This window comes from Dermacentor albipictus, chromosome 1 (genome assembly GCF_038994185.2).
Source record: "Dermacentor albipictus isolate Rhodes 1998 colony chromosome 1, USDA_Dalb.pri_finalv2, whole genome shotgun sequence".
NCBI lineage: Eukaryota > Metazoa > Arthropoda > Arachnida > Ixodida > Ixodidae > Dermacentor > Dermacentor albipictus.
This window is the reverse complement of record NC_091821.1, coordinates 44,199,403-44,218,604: the sequence shown is the minus strand read 5'-3', so window position 1 is coordinate 44,218,604 and position 19,202 is coordinate 44,199,403. Positions and strand designations below refer to the sequence as shown.

General features: G+C 42.2%; 1 protein-coding gene across 1 annotated transcript in view; it reads right to left on the bottom strand.

Moving 5' to 3' along the window:
- Window positions 1-19,202, bottom strand: part of LOC135906278 (putative helicase MOV-10) — a 57,410-nt gene that overhangs the window by 1,355 nt on the left and 36,853 nt on the right. The window contains exons 6-17 of the mRNA XM_065437602.2: window positions 16,770-16,926; window positions 14,176-14,327; window positions 13,905-14,084; window positions 13,689-13,836; window positions 13,393-13,554; window positions 13,142-13,242; window positions 12,856-13,073; window positions 10,221-10,375; window positions 8,389-8,637; window positions 5,361-5,537; window positions 3,323-3,411; window positions 3,153-3,256 (exon numbers count right to left, since the gene is read on the bottom strand). Coding sequence (XP_065293674.1) covers window positions 3,153-3,256; window positions 3,323-3,411; window positions 5,361-5,537; window positions 8,389-8,637; window positions 10,221-10,375; window positions 12,856-13,073; window positions 13,142-13,242; window positions 13,393-13,554; window positions 13,689-13,836; window positions 13,905-14,084; window positions 14,176-14,327; window positions 16,770-16,926 — 1,892 coding nt within the window. The remainder of the gene's footprint in view (window positions 1-3,152; window positions 3,257-3,322; window positions 3,412-5,360; window positions 5,538-8,388; window positions 8,638-10,220; window positions 10,376-12,855; window positions 13,074-13,141; window positions 13,243-13,392; window positions 13,555-13,688; window positions 13,837-13,904; window positions 14,085-14,175; window positions 14,328-16,769; window positions 16,927-19,202) is intronic.

The window sequence follows — 19,202 nt, the reverse complement described above, 5'->3', positions numbered from 1 at the left end:
TGCCAAAGTGTTGCCTAACGACAGTGATGAGGGCGACATGAAAAGCGACAGCACGGGCGATTCAGGCCCAACAGTAGCAGAAGCTGCGCTTTGCGTCAGCATGATGAATGCAATTGTCGCGACACCACCACCACGCGACTTCTGCAGTGCTACCGCTCCCATGTACGGAGAATATGCAACGCAAACGAGGTAGCTGCCATGTGAGTGTTTGCTGAGAAGAGGGGGCTGGAAAAGCAGGCTCGCATCTTTGAATTTGAGGCTGTTGTTGCTGCTAAGCTGCCGCAACATGAAACGAAAATAAGACTAATGTCGCACGAAGTGAATAAATACTGCATGTTTTTGCCCTTTCATCACTCTCTCTCCGAGCTCCGTTTTTGACAGGTAAGTGGGCAGTCTCATGCTATTTCAGTTAAACAGTACTACCATTTAGTACATACTTTTTCCAAGCTCCGGCCAACTACGGTTTAACGAGGTTTCACTGTACCTTCCTTTGTTTTACTGCTATATCAATTCCAAGCACACATACACAACTGAATCTTTGCTTAGAGAATACTGCTGTCTAAAACTGAACTTCAGGGCCATTTAACAGATGCAGATGTGTGCACTACAAATAGCAAAGGGACGAGTGCAACATGCTGTGAAAACGATAGTAGAAAATGGTTTGAAGAAGCGAAACCACATTTCTTAGGAAATGGGTGATGGTGCAAAGCCTTATGTGACAATAAGTGCCCCAAGTCTCGTTTTGTTTGCAGTCACTGCGAAAAATTATTTTTCTTTTTACTTGATTCATCAGCCTTTGCACATATCCTACCATACCCATCATGCCACTGCTTCAGCTTATCAAAGAGGAAAACAATGATTATAGCCACATCATGCTAAGCCTTTACCTCGTGCCACAAACGCACTTCCAACATTTCTCTATCCTGGGCACCAGTGGCTCATCAAAAAATATGATCTGCTTTATGACTACACAGATGTGCTTTAAATTTTGCTGGCACCTTGAATAGTTGAACCTGAAACAGTGAAACTGCACTTTTGTTTTGCTGAAAGCTGATTTAATTTTGATTCATCTTTAGTTTTGTTTTTACACTGAAGGTCACTAAGACTAAAACCCTAGTGCACTGAGCCACAGAGGAAATGGTGGCTGCAAACACATGCCCTGTTTTTTATGATGCTGGACTTGAAAATGTGATCCCACTTGGGTTTCTGAGCGTTTGCTGAAAACTAAGGAAAAAAATGAATTGCATGCATTACATCTTCCCAACACTTCTGTGCATGATCTGTAAAGCAGCAGCTCAGCCTGCAACAGTAAAATTCCATATGAAGTAAGCCATAATAAATGTAATTGGTATAGAAGCTCTGGGACAATTTTTCACAAGGTGAGTGAAGCTACAGTGCTGCCCATTAAAAGGCCCCTGAACCACTCCTAGGGCTTGACGAAAAAACTCGTTCTGTGGATAGCATACACTGCTGTGAACGTCTCGGCCAAATTCTGCACTCGTGTGCGGCACATGGAGTTCACACTAGGTCACGTTTTTGTCAAACACTCGTTTCAAATGGAGGCCTTCTCACCCATTTAGAAACTGCCGGCACCTTGCATATGTCATCACATGCAAGATTCCTATAGACGGCTGCTATTGACAGCTGACATCCATCAGAAGGGCGTTTGAACCAGTGTGCTTCTCCCTACTGTTAATGTGTATATTAACTGACGCAGCTTACTAAATGGGCTGGAGTAAACAAATGTGCGCCTCAAATTTCTATAAGAATTGCACGCTTACAGAAAAAGCAGACTACACCCACCATGGTTGCTTAGTGGCTATGGTGTTGTAAGCACGAGATTGTGGGATCGAATCCCGGCCGCGGTGGCCGCATTTCGATGAGGGCGAGATGCAAAAACACTTGTGTACTTCGATTTCAGTGCACATTATAGAACTCCATGTAAATTAATTATAGAGTTTTACATGCCAAAACCACAATCTCATTTTGAGGCACACCGTAGTGGGGGACTTGGGAAATTTGGACCACCTGGGGTTGTTTAATGTGCACCTAAATCTAAGTACATGGATGTTTTCGCATTTCACCCCCCTTCGAAATGCCGCCGCTGTGGCCGGGATTCAATCCCACAATCTCGTAACCACGGCAAGTAAACCCCAGATGATCCAAATTTCCGGAATCCCCCACTACAACGTGCCTCATAAGTTAAAGGTATTGGCACGTAAAACCCGATAATTTAAGAAGCGGACTATTGTCTGCTCGTGATCGGCCACAACTGCCCACATCGGAATGAAATTTTGGTCACACTGCTTATCAGTGTCGAAGCCGTAGGGTCTCGCTAAATTCATATAGTTTTGAATGCTGAACTAGCCCTGAAACACATAAAACTTGGGCCCAGACCACACATACACTACACCTGCCGCGCCTTGCGAGGAATGGCGTTTGGCATCCATAAGGGATGCATTCTCATGACCAGCCGCTCCTGGCTAGACGTGCTTTGCATTGAGCTGTTGATAGCGCTTCAGAATTTGCAATCTAAATTTCCTTAGTATCCTTGCAGGAAAAAGCCGGTTCACACTGCGTAGCATGACCAGACTGGAGGACACGAGCATGAGTGCGCACTCTAGCCCTGCCATGCACTACAGGTGCATGTAGCTGGATGTGCTGCATAGCATAAATGCCACAGCAGCCACAGGGTGCTGCAATGAGCCCTCTCACCGTAACGCCATAGGTGGGGCACTGCCATTGGCGCTGCCCCGTCCCTTGTGAATGGAGCATGTCGAAGGCAAATGGAAAAGATAAATATTCCGCTCGAATCTACACTCGTAGTAGGTCCTTCCGACAAAATTTTTTGGGTAATACATTCCTGGGAGCCACCATACTCATTCTTCGGCATTTTTTGAGGCTTCAAAGAAGGGTGGTTCAGGGTGTTTTTACGCTGCTATCATAGCCACAAGCCTTGCAAAACAACCTACTCAAGTGCTACTATTACGAGTGTTATGAATACAAAGATGAATGTGTAATGCTGCTTGGCAGTAATGTAATGCATGTCAGTTGCCCTTACTATTACTGCCTTTGATAACAGAAAGGGTGCATAGCAAATGTCCAAATCATCCATTACAGATAAAAATAGTCTCCGGGAGCTTATTTCTTACCAAAAGACAGCTTGGATACATTGTTGGAAGCTTGTGCACGGCACTTTGTTGGTTTGTACGGCACACCCCTGTATGCTCTCTTGGTAATGCAGAACTCCAGAATTCTGAAATAATCACATTAAGGCAGTACAAATGAGGCAGTAGCAGCAAAATGCCTATTCTTCACTCACCTGTTCCAACATGGATCCTCACTAAGAGTATAGGGGTTTCCCACGATCACCATGAGACCCTTTGCCCTGGTCATGGCCACATTGAACCTCTAAAACAGTACACACATATTTTCTCACGAATTCGCACTTCACTAATAAAAACAAAATAAATTGGGTTTTACGTGCCAAAACCACTTTCTGATTATGAAGCACGCCGTAGTGGGGGACTCCGGAAATTTTGACCACCTGGGGTTCTTTAACGTGCACCTAAATCTAAGTACACGGGTGTTTTCGCATTTCGCCCCCATCGAAATGCAGCCGCCGTGGCCGGGATTCAATCCCGCGACCTCGTGCTCAGCAGCTTAACACCATAGCCACTGAGCAACCACGGCGGGTCACTTCACTAATACATTATGGCTACTTCCACACTGGCAGTGTGCCGACTAAGCACAATACAAAAGATGTAGTAGCTGAATATCCCAGTGAAATATATGTCAGTCACATCCATTTATGATGTATCGCTTTCTTCTGAAGGTCAGTATAAGTTACGTGAAATGCCCTGAGTGTATCTAAATCCACTCACAAAAAGTAAAGGCCAGTTGGTCGTTGTTGGCAATAGCTGGCTGGCTGGCCTTTACGTTTCTAATGATAGGCTGTACAATCGGCACAAATGAAAACCCATGATGATAATTGTATTTGGAACAGAAAAATCTAACATTCTCTGCTTCAGGTACAATTCCTGCATCAGTGTGTTTAGACAAAGTTCACATGAAGTTGGATATTTGTTAAAGGAAACTAATGGCACCTTTATCTTACATCTACAACCCAATCTTCTATTTGTGTTTCATTCTGCTGACTACCTACCTACACAAATAAAACATGAAGTAAAAAAAAAATTACAGATCTCATGCACTATAGGAATAGATGTAGTAAGCGAAGCTTTCCATGCTGGATGCTTTGTTTGACAATACTTAGCAGTGATGTTAATGGCTAAAGCTAAAACATGAGAATGGCGAGTTGATAAACGTTACTGCTGTTTGTCTGCATAGTACAGAGAACACACAGGCAGAGGTCTTCGCTTGAGGCATTGTGCGCCATATTTTATAACTTCTGAGAGGGTTGAGCGTTGTCACTGCCTCACATGACACATCGCATTGTGGCAGAAGTATTAAACTTGAATTGGATTATGGGGCTGTACGTGCCAAAAACACACAGATTATGAGGCACGCCGTAGAGGCGGACTCCGGATTAATTTTAACACCGTGATGTTCTTTGTCACGATTGCCACAATTGTGATCAAATCCACAACCTCTAGCAATGCCATAGCCGCAAAGCTAATGCTGCGGGCACAGAAGTGTTGATTTGATGGTCGACCGTTTACGTAGTGTGTCTCCTGGACCCTGCGGTGCGCTTTAACTAATGCGGCTCTGTTTCTGCATGCCCTGGGTAAGTTGCCCGCTTGACATATTTGCATGGTGTTTATTTTTCAGAAATAGCAGCGATGTACTGTACCATACCTTGAACTTGCTTATCCTGTTTCCCCAATACCACTGCTGTCATACAGTAGTGGGGTTTCCTTGCCTTCTCACGCCGCTTCCCCCTCTCTTGTATGGGAACTGCCTCTTCTCCCTCTCCTCCTCTTCTCTCTACAGTTCTATCTGCGTCCCCTCTGGGCTCACAGGTTAGTAGAAAGGGAGGTGCTGCAGTTTCTGCAATACTTCTGAGGGGAGTCACGGATAATTACAGCTGTCAAGGGGATAATGTGGCGATAGCCAGGGAGCTCCAGAGGGCATTGTGCACATTCGACGTACTGGTGGGATGAAAACAAGTTTTTCTGGGCGCATTTCCTCTCTAACTAACACCTCTTAATTATCTATATACACACTCTGAACTACCCAGCAGCAGCAGCAGCAGCAGTGGGATAGTTGAAGGAAGACGCAAAGAAAGCTTTGCTTTAAAAACTTCCCAGACCACATGACCCAGAAGGCAACATTTGTGCACCTCCACAAAGCCAGGATGTTAAAGCAATGCAATGGAGACCTGCACAGACTATATTTACCTTTGGGTTTTGCAGAAATCCAAGATTGTGGCGCACATCACCTTGGACAAGTATGCGATTGCTTCGCACAGTTGTTATGATGATCACCAAACGTTCCTGGCCTTGAAATTCCTCAGTGGAACCTACAGTAACTTCCTTATACCCTCGCTTCTCAAGCAAGCTCCTGATCTTTAGCACCTGTGATAGAACAATGAAGTTCTGAAGGCACATTGCATCGCAATCAAATGAAAGAGTCATGAAGGACCACTACTTGGTTAGCCCTAGCGCACTGGATGTGCATACTCGATCGGTCTTGCAGTGAGCCTTTGCTCGTAAGTGCCGCGACTGTCACACTGTTCTGTATCTTGGGTCAATAAACCTGCATTTGTTGGCGAGCGGAACCTTCTCTGTGCAGTGTTGGAGAGTCAATGAACCCTGCCGTAAGCTCTTTGTGTGTTGCAGAGTGGAGGAGTGTCGTGCCCTTTCCCGACTTGCTTGCTTGCTTACTTGCTTGCTTGCTTGTAGGGCGAGCCTCACGCAGAAACCCATCCACACAGCGAGTGCTTTAAATGCAGCAAAAAATGAATTAGCTGATAATGAATTCTCTGGGCATCTGCCAGCTAGGACCACTTCTCTAGTGAAAACACTGGAACCTGACTAAAGAAGCCCTCTCCCTTCTACTTTAGTTTCCTTATTCAAGTTTGAATCATCCAAGCATTCACTGGCCTACACACAGCTTATGAAAGAAAATTCACAGAACACTGTTGCAAACTACTGATAACTTTTTGCAAGCCTTTCAGGTACCTTCCGTTTCATTCAATACATGCCAATGAATATTAAAGCGTAAAAAAATTCTGAGGCTTTTTGTGTCAAAACCACAACCAGATTATAAGGTACACCGTAGTGGGGCTCTAGAAATTTTGACCACCTGGGTATCTTAAGGTGCACCCAATGCACAGCACACGAATGTTTTTGGATTTCGTCTCAATTGAAATGCGGCCTGTGCAGCAGGGATTTGGTCCCATGACCTCAGACTTGGCAGCTATGGTGTTGCACTGCAAAGTCACCATGGTGGGTAATTTTAACTGGTAAACTGAACATACTGCACTCTAGCAAGAACCGTACCTATAGTCCATCTCTTAGCTCTATCCTTACTCATTACGCACCAGTTTTCTGCTTCCATGACAGTGTCTTTAACCCTTCCTGTGTCACTGATGTGACGATACATTTCTGTGTTTCTGTCCTGCCATGTCACTGATGTTAGGTAGGAATACGAGGACCATACTAAGAGAGCATTTGCGATTACTAGTGTGATTTTTTCCCCTTATGCATAATAAAAAATAAGACACTGTGCTCATTTTATGATACCCAAGAAAAAACCCTACGCTGGATGTGCATCACCTCAGAAAAAAATTAGACAATGAAAGGGTTAACTGCGGGGAAATTGCAAAACACTTTCATAGATACTCCCAAAAATAAAAATCGCCTTGGTATTGGTACTGGTACAGCCATACACGGGTCTGTGCTGAAGGCATAGACTAATTTATTAATGCATTCAATAGGTTCATTCTAGGAGCTTTTGGTTAGCGACTTACAAACTACTTCAGTTACACGAGTGATACTTTAAAGGGTTCCTGGAGTAATTTTTTTCACACCCAAGAAAATTGTTTATACATATGGCTATCTTGTTAAGGAAAGATTATGAAATTTTCTTCTCAAGCCACTGCCTCCGCCCATAAACTCAAATTACATGCGGCTATATATGACTCCCCTACTTGCGCACTGTATCAGACAGCAGCGATGTCTATCGCTGGTTGGTATGAATAAGTGCATTCAATGTTTCTTACTACAACTCGCTTGCACTGATGCATTCTTTCATGTTACGGCGCCAACAGCGCATTCACTACAGTGCACTCCAATGCATACACCTCTCACAGAGAGACAACAACAGTACAACACTGCATCTACCATAATTATTTCCTGAAGAATAGAAACAAGTTCTTTCAACATATTCCCCTTCATACCTCACCAGAAGTTGTCACCATTGCACTGTTGATTTTTTGTTGCACTCTTTCTCACCCTCCCTTTAGTCCATTCATCCTAACAGGTCGACCACAGATCTCAGTATGTCCAAATAGATTTGCCCCAAATCTTTACCCTCACACTTGTGCATGCAGCGACTGCATTTAAACAAAGCAGCTGCAGCAGAGTATGCACAATCTCAGCTGGAAGTGTGCCATAGCTTTGAAAAACTGTCTGAACTGTGTTCATTTTTTGAGGGCACAGAGAACAAATTCCTATGTACATGTATACTATTAAAGAGGCTTGCACAGTGCCATGTAAAATGTATCACAGATGACATCACGTGCAGGTAAGATGTCACTTATTCAGTCTATCTTGGATAGGCAGCTAGCTGGGTGGAAGCAATTGTACAGGGAACCATCGCTTAGATCAGCAATAAATAATGCAAAACCTTTAAATTGTGTTTACAAATTACAGCAAAACAGAGCACTTAAAACTGGCCCTTAATGTTCACAGAGACCTGCCCTATTGAATCTGTGTTTATGCACCACAGTCAAAACCATATAGGGAACCTACTTAATTGAGTACGTCAGATGCATGATCAAAAGTGACAAATAACAATGAGAAAAGAAAAACAAGACCATTACATATTTAGAAGAAAACGAATAAAAAGCGAAGGGGAGGGGGCAGGGGGGCACAACAGTATCATGGGCAATATTTATGTGCAATATGTATGTGCAACATACAAAACAGCTTGCAAGCCTCTGCACAAAGGTGATTTTAGGTGCAAGGGGTTTCGTCCTGCAGAAAGACTTGCAGATGCAACTAGGTCATTATCTGAATGACATATTACTATAGGAAGAGAAGAGCTTTGACAGTAATTACAAGAAATTCTGTGTAAGAACCTTAAATACTTAATTTAAACACTGCATTCCAAAACTAAAGTAGGTATCATGATCACAAGTGCAACCTTGTGAAGCTGTACATGATGCTTAAAGCACTCCATGTGTGCCAATGGTTTACAAACCTGCTTGCGGTAGGGAGAAACAATTCCAATGTCGGACTTTCGAACCTTTGTTCGCACTCCATTTTTACCATCCAACAAGGAAATCACATAGTCCACCACAATCCTGACTTCATCAGGGTTGAAATATGAGGGGCTGTTACACTCCCTCATGTCTTTTCCACAAACACCATGAAAAAGAAGTGGCACACCCTTTGTGGGCAGTCCCTCCCACGTCAACATGCTTTGGGTAATCATCTCATTTGCAAACACCTGCAATGGCAAAAAATAAAATTTTGAATTTTTTTTTAGCAATTTATTTATTGCTAGCCGTAATAATTACTCTCATGAGTATTTTTGTATAATCACTACTCTCCATTCTGTGAATAACTGATTGATTGATTGATTGAGTTTAACATTGACAAAACCAAGGTAATATAAAGTATGCTGCAGTGGAGGGCTTCAGTTTAATTAGGGTTCCCCAGATGTTTTTCACAATGCACCCAGAGAATTACACTTCTATGATGACATGGTTACGCAGTATGAAAGAAAACACTCAACCAATAAGCCACTGCAGTGGGTTTTAGCATTTTGTAACCATCCATCATCAAGATAGCAATACTGTAATGTAGTGATCAACCTTATTCACATGTTTGATAGTATCTCAGACTGACTGTCCAAGCACGATTGTTTGAGTCATCTACGGACAAGAAGCTTCACAAAGTGAAAGAACATCCTACTTATTTCAAAAAGTTAATTGAATTAATTTTTCACAAATCGTAGACCATTCAATCACAAAAATTCACCAGCGTAGAGTAACCAGCTCAGTCACGCTATGCCAGCGAAAAGAGGACATACTACAGTCTAGTGTCATGGCACAGCAAGCTTAGCTGGGGTGTGTGGCATGCCTTCACATCACTGGAATAAGAGTCGAACACATCCTATCTCTTGCCAGAGCTGCTAGACCAGGATGCAGCGTACACTAGCTTGGCTGGCCGTCATCATGCAGTTGTGAAGTTCGAGTGCACCGAAAAGTAAAGAGTACAAAGTTTGTTTTCGCCAAACAAGAATGTGTTCGCTTGCTGCAAACCAAACTTGTGCGCATGTGCTGTGACAACAGTTATTCGCCGAGCTCCTGTGCGGTCACACTCGGCAAGGCAAACTATACAGGGGGATATTTCTGACGCTCCTGGTGTCGCCAGCTTAACATATTTGCTGGCCACTACCTGGCTAACCAGAAATACTAGACTAATCTGCACCTGAACTCTTCCAAGTTCTGTAAACATATGTAAGGAATCTCTCAGTGCCTGAACTGAAAAGGCATCTGGTATTCACATATATATGGCAAGTATCCCTGTGAGAACTGTGACAGAACACTGAGAAATGCATACAGAAAGCAACAGCTGTTGACATCAATGCCAAACATATAATAGTCCAGAAGTAGAGAAAGTTAGGCGAGCCAACTGAAATTATGGCTGAGACAGTGCTGTAGATGGGGATGAAGAAAGAAAGGAAATAAACAGCAGCATGTTTGCATCCGACTTTCTTTGTCCCCACTTATCGGACTACACCCAACCATGGTCCAGAAGGAGGAAAATGCAGCAGAGAAGCTACTTGTACGTGTTCACATAAGAGTTTTAGAATAATTGTCTTTGAAAAAAATGTAGCTTTCCATGCTACTGCTCATAGGTGAATGCCATAACAAAAATTTGTACCCAATCAAACAAATACAAGTCATTCTATATGCATTAATCGAAATTATAAGAGTAGCATAAAAATATTTACAGGTCACAAAATCTAAACACTAGGACACAATTGCCAAAAGTTACACAAAGGTTGCATGTCACTAGTCATACCTTCAGTTCACTATTGTAAAACATCTCATTTGGAACTTTGAGAATGTCTGCATGGCTTCTGAAGTTTCTGAGCAGTTTCGTCACCATGTGTGCATTGTGCTCATCATTCTGCTGGTATGAAGGCAATTTAATAAGTCGCTCAAGTAGGGACACACCTGCATGAATAAACGCCACATAAATCAATTTGATGCTTTAAAGTAACTGCAATAGAACATATAAAAATTATATGAATGGTGCTCAATGATGTGCAAATGATTGGCAATTATAACAATGATGTGCACGTATGCAGACTCACAAAAGTGGACAGCATATCTATAAACAGTTGACGGGGTTTTATATCTGAAGTTTATACCCTATGGTTGTCGGAAGTGCTTTAGTGCTAATTTTCACCACCTGAAGTTCTTTAATCAGGCTGCAACTTGGAAAGCATGGTTACGAACAGCTTTAAGAGCAAGTGAAACTGCTTTTTGGAGCAGGCTGGGAACAATCCAAATATTTCTGAGTACATAGGAGGGCCTAAGCTCTCAACAAGCAGCTGTCAATACATTTCTTAAAGGACAAAGGAGAAAGTGCGCATAATCCAAGGAAACTTAACATCCAATAATTTGCTTGCAGCAGCACTCAAGCAGAAAGCTACTCTCACACAAAACTTAATTTGAAGTTCAATAGAAAGCCAGCAAACTGTTCAAAACCCATTAAGTAAAGCTTGTAATTACAGCCTAACAGTTTGAATGTAAACACTTTTTTCAAGTGGTCGTAGCTGTGAATCACACTCAAAGTTTGTGATTTTCATCTGGTGCTTGGGTTTAATCTTGGATAATAACAGCCTCTTTTTGAGCATGCATAGCTTTTTTTTCAACTTCTGTCCATCAAGCAACTGCACAATGCATTACAACAGCATCTGCAAACGTGGGTGTGGGGGGACCACTTGTACCTTCATCGATCTTGTCCTCACTTTTGATGGTGTAAGGTGTGTTAAAATTGGCGACCACTGACTTTATCAAAACAGTGATGGTGATTGTACTGTGCCACATGGCAGGTGCTGCACAGTCACTGTTTTCAATGGTGACATATGTAACCAACGTATTCACCACTGACAGGTGATGCCATGTTCACGGCACGCCATCGCAATATAGCAAGTGGAAAGAGAAACATAAGAAATGGGCAGGTAATACAAATGACCCTATGGGAACAAAACAGGATCTGAATTTCTGAGTGCAAGAGCCGGGATAACAAACAGGAACAGATTAACAAGCTTCTGCTGCAACTGGCAACAAGAGCAAAAATTTAACTAATAATTTTCTATGTAAGAAAAAACAAAAGATGTCCTGCACACAAATTCAGCGTGCAAGAAAAGAATTATGCGGATCGCTCTGTGGGTAATGGTGTAAGCAAATTTTTCTTTAGTGTTTCGCTGACTGATGTTTGTTGGCGCTGATGCGGATGAGGAATTTTGATGTCGTTCAGTGCTTGGTGCAATACAAGAGTAATGCAGGGTAATTAAACATTATCTTGGGTGCAGCACTTGTGTTTGCCTAGGCAGTGCACAGAAACCACAGCAAGACCTGCATGGTTGCGATAACATGCCTCTTCAAAACGACCTGCAAAGTGTAGAAGAATGGTGTAACCTTTGGCTAATGAAACTAAACCGTAACAAATGTAAAACCGTCTCCTTCCACCGCCGCAGCAATCCACTTGTTTTCTCGCACCAAATTGCTGACGCCAACCTTCTATCTCGAAGTAATCCCTTGTAGTGATTTAACCTGGGACAGCATATCATTTTATCATTTATCTTCTAACATCATTTTATCTGCTACCAAAACACTCTGGTTTTTAAAACGCCATTTGTGCCACACCCCAAAATATGTAAAATTACTAGCCTATCAGTCTCTCGTCAGGGCGAAATTAGAATATGCATTCCCCATTTGGAACCCCCATTTGGAACCCCCATCAAGTATATGTCATCAATCAACTCGAATCGCTTCAAAATCGAGCTACAAAAAAAGCTTTATTCATTCTCAGTTACTCCTATGACGTCAGCATATCAGCACTGAAAACAGTATCCGGCTTATCATTGCTTGCATCTCGTCGCCGCATTGCCGGTCGTCTTTTTCACAAGTTCTTTTAGAGCTCACTCGGCAGCCCCCATACATTCTCCCCCCGGCATGCATCTCCAGTTGCACCGGTCACTCTTTTTTTCTTGCAGCAGCAGACTGGAACAGCCTTCCTAACGAAATCACAGTCATAACCTATCCTTCCACATTTTCAAACACCATAATAAATTACCTTGCACTGTAATAAAAATATGGCTTTCAATTTTTCATGTAAGTATACCTACCCCTTGTGTAACACCCCTTCAATGGAGTCTAAGGAAATAAAATGAAATGAAGAAAGTAAGGTCACAAAATATGGGAAGACCTAACCTCAGTATTATTGGACTAAGACACTTGTGAAATATTAGGAATAACAATGTTCATCTGCAGCACCGAAGTGGCAAGTTTTGGCAGGTGCACTTTTCTTCTAGGTCTCATATTTTCTGTAAAGTGTTATGTTGCAGGAATAATTGGACCAGAAAGGGTTAAAACATTAAATGTGCCATTGTGAGCATCTCGCAGCATACATGGACAGTGCATACCCAGGTTGTAAGATAAGCAGAGACGATTTCGGATGACTGGACCCAGTTGCATAGGGTCCCCAGCCAGAATTATGTGTCCCCCTGTACCACTCATGCCAGGTTTCCAAGCATCCAGAAGTCCCATGAGAGGGATGTCACACTCTGGCTCCAAAGCATGGCCAGCCTCATCCACAATCACATGAGTGAAATGGTTGACAGGCAAGCCTGCCGAGATCAACCTGCAGAGCATTCACACAATGATGACACTAGCATATGTGAAAGAGGAAGAAGATAAAAAAACACATACTTTGACGAAGTGACCAGAGTGACCACAATGATCCTGTACTTCTTTAACTCTGACGCGGTGTAAAGATGTTCACTTTCACCTTCCGAAAAATTGCAGCATTTCTAAGGAAAACAATAGGACGTGCATACTTCATAAAAATACTCGCCCTTGGGGAAACAGCTCAGGGAACACAGTAACATGCCAGCCCACTACATTTATGAAATTTTCAATGCAAGCAGACATGCAGAGATCTTATGGAATGTGCACCCTACCTTTAGTTTCTCTGAAGTTTTGTCAGGGTGGACAGAAGAAGAGTACAATCGAAGCATTTGTGATGGCATCACATGATCCAAAAGCCGCTCGGCTAACAGATCACTTGCACTATTTGACGGAGCAGCGATCAGAATGCGACTAGATGGGATCAGCGTGCATATCTGCAGTAATAATATTAGACTTATTCTGACATTTCCACACAACACAAAGTAAAAGAGGCAAGTCAAGTTGAATATACAAAAATGAATAATAAAGGCTACAGGCTATATGAGCACTGCCAGAGAAAACTGCCTACCTGTTTAATTGCTTCTACTAGAGTGACTGTTTTCCCTGTACCAGGAGGACCGAACAGAAGGTATGGATAAGGGCGATGCAACCCTAGCAACATATCACGGACAGCTTTGGACTGCTCTTCATTCTCTTGTACCTTCTTGTTGAAAAACCTGTTTTGCGACATGCAGAAAACAAGGGAATTATATGAAATATTAGCTGCCAGGAATAGGCTCATTACCTCAGATCAGACAGTTCCAGTGCAGGTTTTGATGGCAAAGAGCTGCTGGGAGGAAAAATGAAACTCCAGAGGCGTCGTTTCTTGCATGTGTCAAGAGATCGATGCATCCGCGTTAACGGTATTCGATTGAATGTAAAGCGGATGTCAAACCTCATTCCTTTGATGTAAATGAGGTTAAACCTGCACATACACATGGCAAGAGCAGTGTAAATATTATTTGTCACGAGACTACTCTTTGCACATTCAAGCAGCTGGAAACGTATGCACTCACTCTTCACTAACCCTGACCGTAATGTATGGGCCATCTGTTTTGTGGACAACTGCTTCATACTCAGTCACTGAAGTAGGGTGGCTTAATGAGGAACGAATAAACAACCTGTTTCCTTTCATAACTGAGGGGCGTCCTTCTGTTGCACCAGGTACCTAGAAGAAAAAGGCACTCATCACACAGTGCACTGTGTATTTGTTAATTCTCCCTGTCCTGTTACACTCAGGAATCATGTTGGATGATAGCTGTTGTTGCTGATTTAAGCTATGCCCTGCACGGTTGCACTGAGATGTAAAGAAGGTGTGGTTTCAGAGGTGATAAAGGCATCAATGCAGTAAATATTTAACCCAAGTAACCACAAATATTCACTCTATTGCCACTGAAGGAGGATAAAATGGTTGCAAGAATGAGATGCAAATCCCCTACCATGGACAAAATTGTTCTGTGTGGTATATAACAACCTCTGTTAGACACATAGTGAGAGCCCAAAGCTAAGTTATGCATATCTAAATAGGATATGCATATAGGATACTGCAAAATATGCAAAATAGCAAAATAGGATACAGGGTTTCAACAACAAAAGTAATCATATGGATTCTCTCTTGGCTTCTAAAGAACACAAACACCTAGCATCACCTTGTTGTCACTTCTATGTGAGCAAAATTTAGGCCACACATTGATGCTGGTATTTTAAAAGAAAGGAGTGAAATTGCAATAGTCAATGTTAGTTTTAAAAAAAATTTGATACTACACGTACGTGGTTGACGAGGTGAGACTGCAAGCATCTCTTAATATAGAACTTTACTTTTACGTTTTGTAACAGCATAAAGGCAACAAGGACAAAAGGAAGAAAACCACGATAACATAGCACCATGTTGCCGAGTCTTTTTTCTTTCGTTCATGTGGCTTTTGCGCAGTTACAAAACACACATTGAATATCAACCAACTCGGCTATCTTGCTCCAGTATAACTTTCAGTTTTGCTACAACTTTTATAGGCATTCAGCTTCATGAGAATACATGTCCCTGTGACATGTCCCTTTAGTTACCCGCTGCGGTTGCTCAGTGGCTATGGTGTTAGGCTGCTGAGCACGAGGTCGCGGGATCGAATCCCCGCCATGGCGGCCGCATTTCGATGGGGGCGAAATGCGAGAACACCCGTGTACTTAGATTTAGGTGCACGTTAAAGAACCCCAGGTGGTCGAAATTTCCGGAGTCCTCCACTACGGCGTGCCTCATAATCAGAAAGTGGTTTTGGCACGTAAAACCCCATAATCTAATGTCCCTTTAGTTGTTGAAAAAATACATGCAAAATACCTTAGTGTTTCCATTGAAGTGTCCTACAGGTATTCTGCCTTACATTTTTGTATGCATGTGACAAGGGCAGAGCATTATTTGGCAAATTTGTACATATGTTTATGCATAAACACTCAAACTGTGTTCGCCATATCTTTTGCATGTCCATCACAAATCCTATATGCATGTCCAATAGTGTATATTTTATGGTTATCCTTCAGATGTCTAACACTGATATTTGCATTTGTAACAAATCACATCTGAAACAAATGGATTGAGCCTTTATTGACAAAACAGCCAGTGTGCCCTCTTGACAATGTTGGCTGGTACTGCTTGCCTCGGCCTTCTTATTGCTCACTCATTGCTTTCTTAATGATTATGCTGATTCCTGATACTGGCAGGAGTGTGTTGCAATCGGGATACAAAAATGTGGAACAGGCTACTTTAACGCAGCAGGTGTATAAATTGCAGGGCAGTATGGATTGGGCTTGGCAAGCCAAATGGGGAAGGATGCCAAGCTGTGTTAACTTGCGGGTTGTACCTTGTCCAGGTATGCTCTAGCAAGACAGGGTGTCCCTTGCATGAACAAAACAACTTAAAAAATGACCATCAGCTAATGCATATCAAGGGATTAAAGTTTGCCTGCATGGCCACTCTTCAACATAGTCGCTTTGAAATGAAGCAGAGGGTCCGAGTTGGGCAATGTGTAACATCAAGCTTACTACTATGCGGGCCTACTATGCATGCAGAACCTGAACCAGTATGCTCATCGAGAAATGTGTTAAGCATTGTTTAAAGGGATTTGGAAGAATACAGGAACAGAACCAGATGCTTTGAGCACAGTATTACCTCATGCTTCAGGGCTACTGGTTCATAAGGACTAGAATCGCTTGAGAAAGTGCCTTATCGCCCTTCATATTCAGTGTTCATTCAATTTGACAGCATTACCTTGTGTTAGTAAAAGCCAATTGCACACAGCTTGAAAGAATTAACTAGGAGCTGTGTTGTCACTGAATTGGTTTCAGCACTTTGCACAAGACAGCTGTTAGAGACCAAGTACCTTAACGAAAAAAAAAAAATGTACGCCTTCTTTAACAAGAAAAGAGAAAACCCCCTACATGAGCCAGTTATATGTTGTAAGATGCTTCAAGTATTTCCCAATCTCCTTTCAACAGATTGCTTGATAGCACTTTTCCCTAAAATTTACTGCTACTGTAACATGCTCACACAAGTTTCCTAAGTCGTGTTTCAACTCTTTACCTGCTTACATGCAAAATTAAAGAAAAAGCAGCCGAACATTACCTCTAAGGCAAACAATCCAGAACCATGTTGTTGCACCAAGACGTCAATCATGTCATATGTCCTGATGTCAACACTCATTTGAACTTCTTCAAGGTAGAGAAGTGCAGTGAAATACTTATAATAACTTTCTTTAGACAGTGGTTCATCTAGATGTTTCCTGGAATAAACAAAAAACGCTAGTTGATATTGTGTGCTGATTCTGCACTATGTAGAAGAATCCTTTACATGTCTTCAGGGCAACCTGAATTGCAACTAACTTCTCTTACAGTTAACACTTTTTGTGCCACAGTTAAGTGTTTACTAGCATGCCCGGCTATACGACGAACTTGAGATGCTCACCTTAGATGTGCTCCAAACAATAGAAGATCGATGCTGCTTTTTTTATTATACGTTTCACCTATGCACACAATTTAGTTGTTAGAGGGAGTCAAGTCCTTTACGATTTAGTGCTCACAGCTCTTTCTGCCCACTTCCCTTGCGGCAAGCAGTTCTATTCATGCTGGTGTGCCATCTGACACTCTGTTCTCATCCTTCCAATGTATTTTGTCCAGTATGTATTTCTTTGCAGCAGTAATCACCCGTGCCAGAACAGTGGTAAACAAGCATGCAAAAACTGTACTTTCAGAGGGAAACACATTTGAAACACTGTTTAATCAGCTAATAAAGTGTTATCTCTGTAAAAAATGTGCACTGCCATCTATAAAATACCGGGCATTTAGCAGTCCATGGCACACAGTATAACTTCAAACTGTCTTTCTGAAACCATTTTTCAGTGCAAACTGCATCGAAGGATGTTTTAAAATTTTAATTTGCAGAATGCTCTCTGAATAAACTGCTACATGCTGCTACTGTGTGCATACCACCCATGTTTCTCAGCAACTGATCGCAATTGTTTTGAGTACCATTTGTGCCAGATTATTATTGGCTGCATAAAACACTGTCTGCTTAAAATGATTTTATTAAATTGTTTACAGACAGTAGAAGAAAAATGCTAACATTCTGTAGCACTTATCAAACCTACTACACAATAATGCTAGCACTCCTTCAAAACAAAAGAACTATCAGGTTAATGACATTCTCTAACTAGACATCACACAAATGTTTCTTTCTTCTAACTATAATTAATGCTATAACACACAACTCTCTCACAGCCTAAATAAACTTCTGCAGGCATACGGATTTGGTGTACTCAATGCAGTACACATGCTACAAGGGCAAAATTTGTTCCAAAGGGTTAAAATGTGCAAATAATAAAAATTCGAACTGTGATTCTATATATATATATATATATATATATATATATATATATATATATATATATATATATATATATATATATATACACACACACACCAATACCAATACACAATCAGATCTAAACTTGGTCCTCACATACACCACCGGTGCTCCGCGGGTCAATGCCATTCTCACCCGCCATTTTAATATCATGAAACAGAGCATCCGACTCGCTACTATCTTCAAGCAGCCGCCTCGGGTTGGGTATAGAAGAAACAAAAATTTAAGGGATTTGTTAGTCAGGGCGAGGACACAGAAGTCAAACACGCCCAAGGGCTGTCGACCGTGTGGGAAACCTCGTTGCAAGGTATGCCGTCACATGACAACAGCAGACACGGCTGAAGCATCGAACTCGCCCTTCGTATATAAAATTACCGAAAATCTTGACTGTGATTCCAGTAACGTCGTGTACAAAATTCGATGCAAGGTGTGTAAGCAGGAATATATCGGCCAAACAGAGACCCCTTTCCGCCTGCGGTTTAACAATCACCGCGCGCATGTGAAAAGTCTCCCCAATTTACCCTTCTCCAGGCACGTTCGGCTGCCAGATCACTCCTTTGAACGCGTGAGCGTTGTGCTCTTGCAATCTGGTTTCCAACACACCCGTGCACGCGAGCAGAGAGAATCTTTTTTCATCCATAAATTTGGAACGTACACTAAAGGAATTAATGAGAGTCCGGGGCAGATGACGTGCCTCCGGGATATGCCGTGAAAGTGCATGGGAAACGCGAATACATGCTATGTACTCTAAGATTGAGACGCTGGCTATTCACTGCTTGCTCACCCCTCCGCATGCGCCTCAAGGGGGCGAGCGGAAAACCAATAAATTCAGTTTCCTGGACCCTGCCACTGAAGTGGTCATTCTGAGTGAGCTATTGCCCTTCTTGAAATACGCACGTGCTGACTTGATGTCAGTTGTCTGTTAAACGTTCAAAAACTGGACCACAAGGAGGCTATTTAACTCGACTCCCTAAATCTAAGCCCATGGGCGCACTTGCTTGGCGAATCCCATGCATATATCCTTTTTTGGAACTATATATTTTTTTCTTTTTTTCGCACCGTAGCTGGACCACAAAGTTGCCGGAACGGGTCGTGCCTTGTATATATGTACTGTGACACTGTGTTTCTTTCTACAAG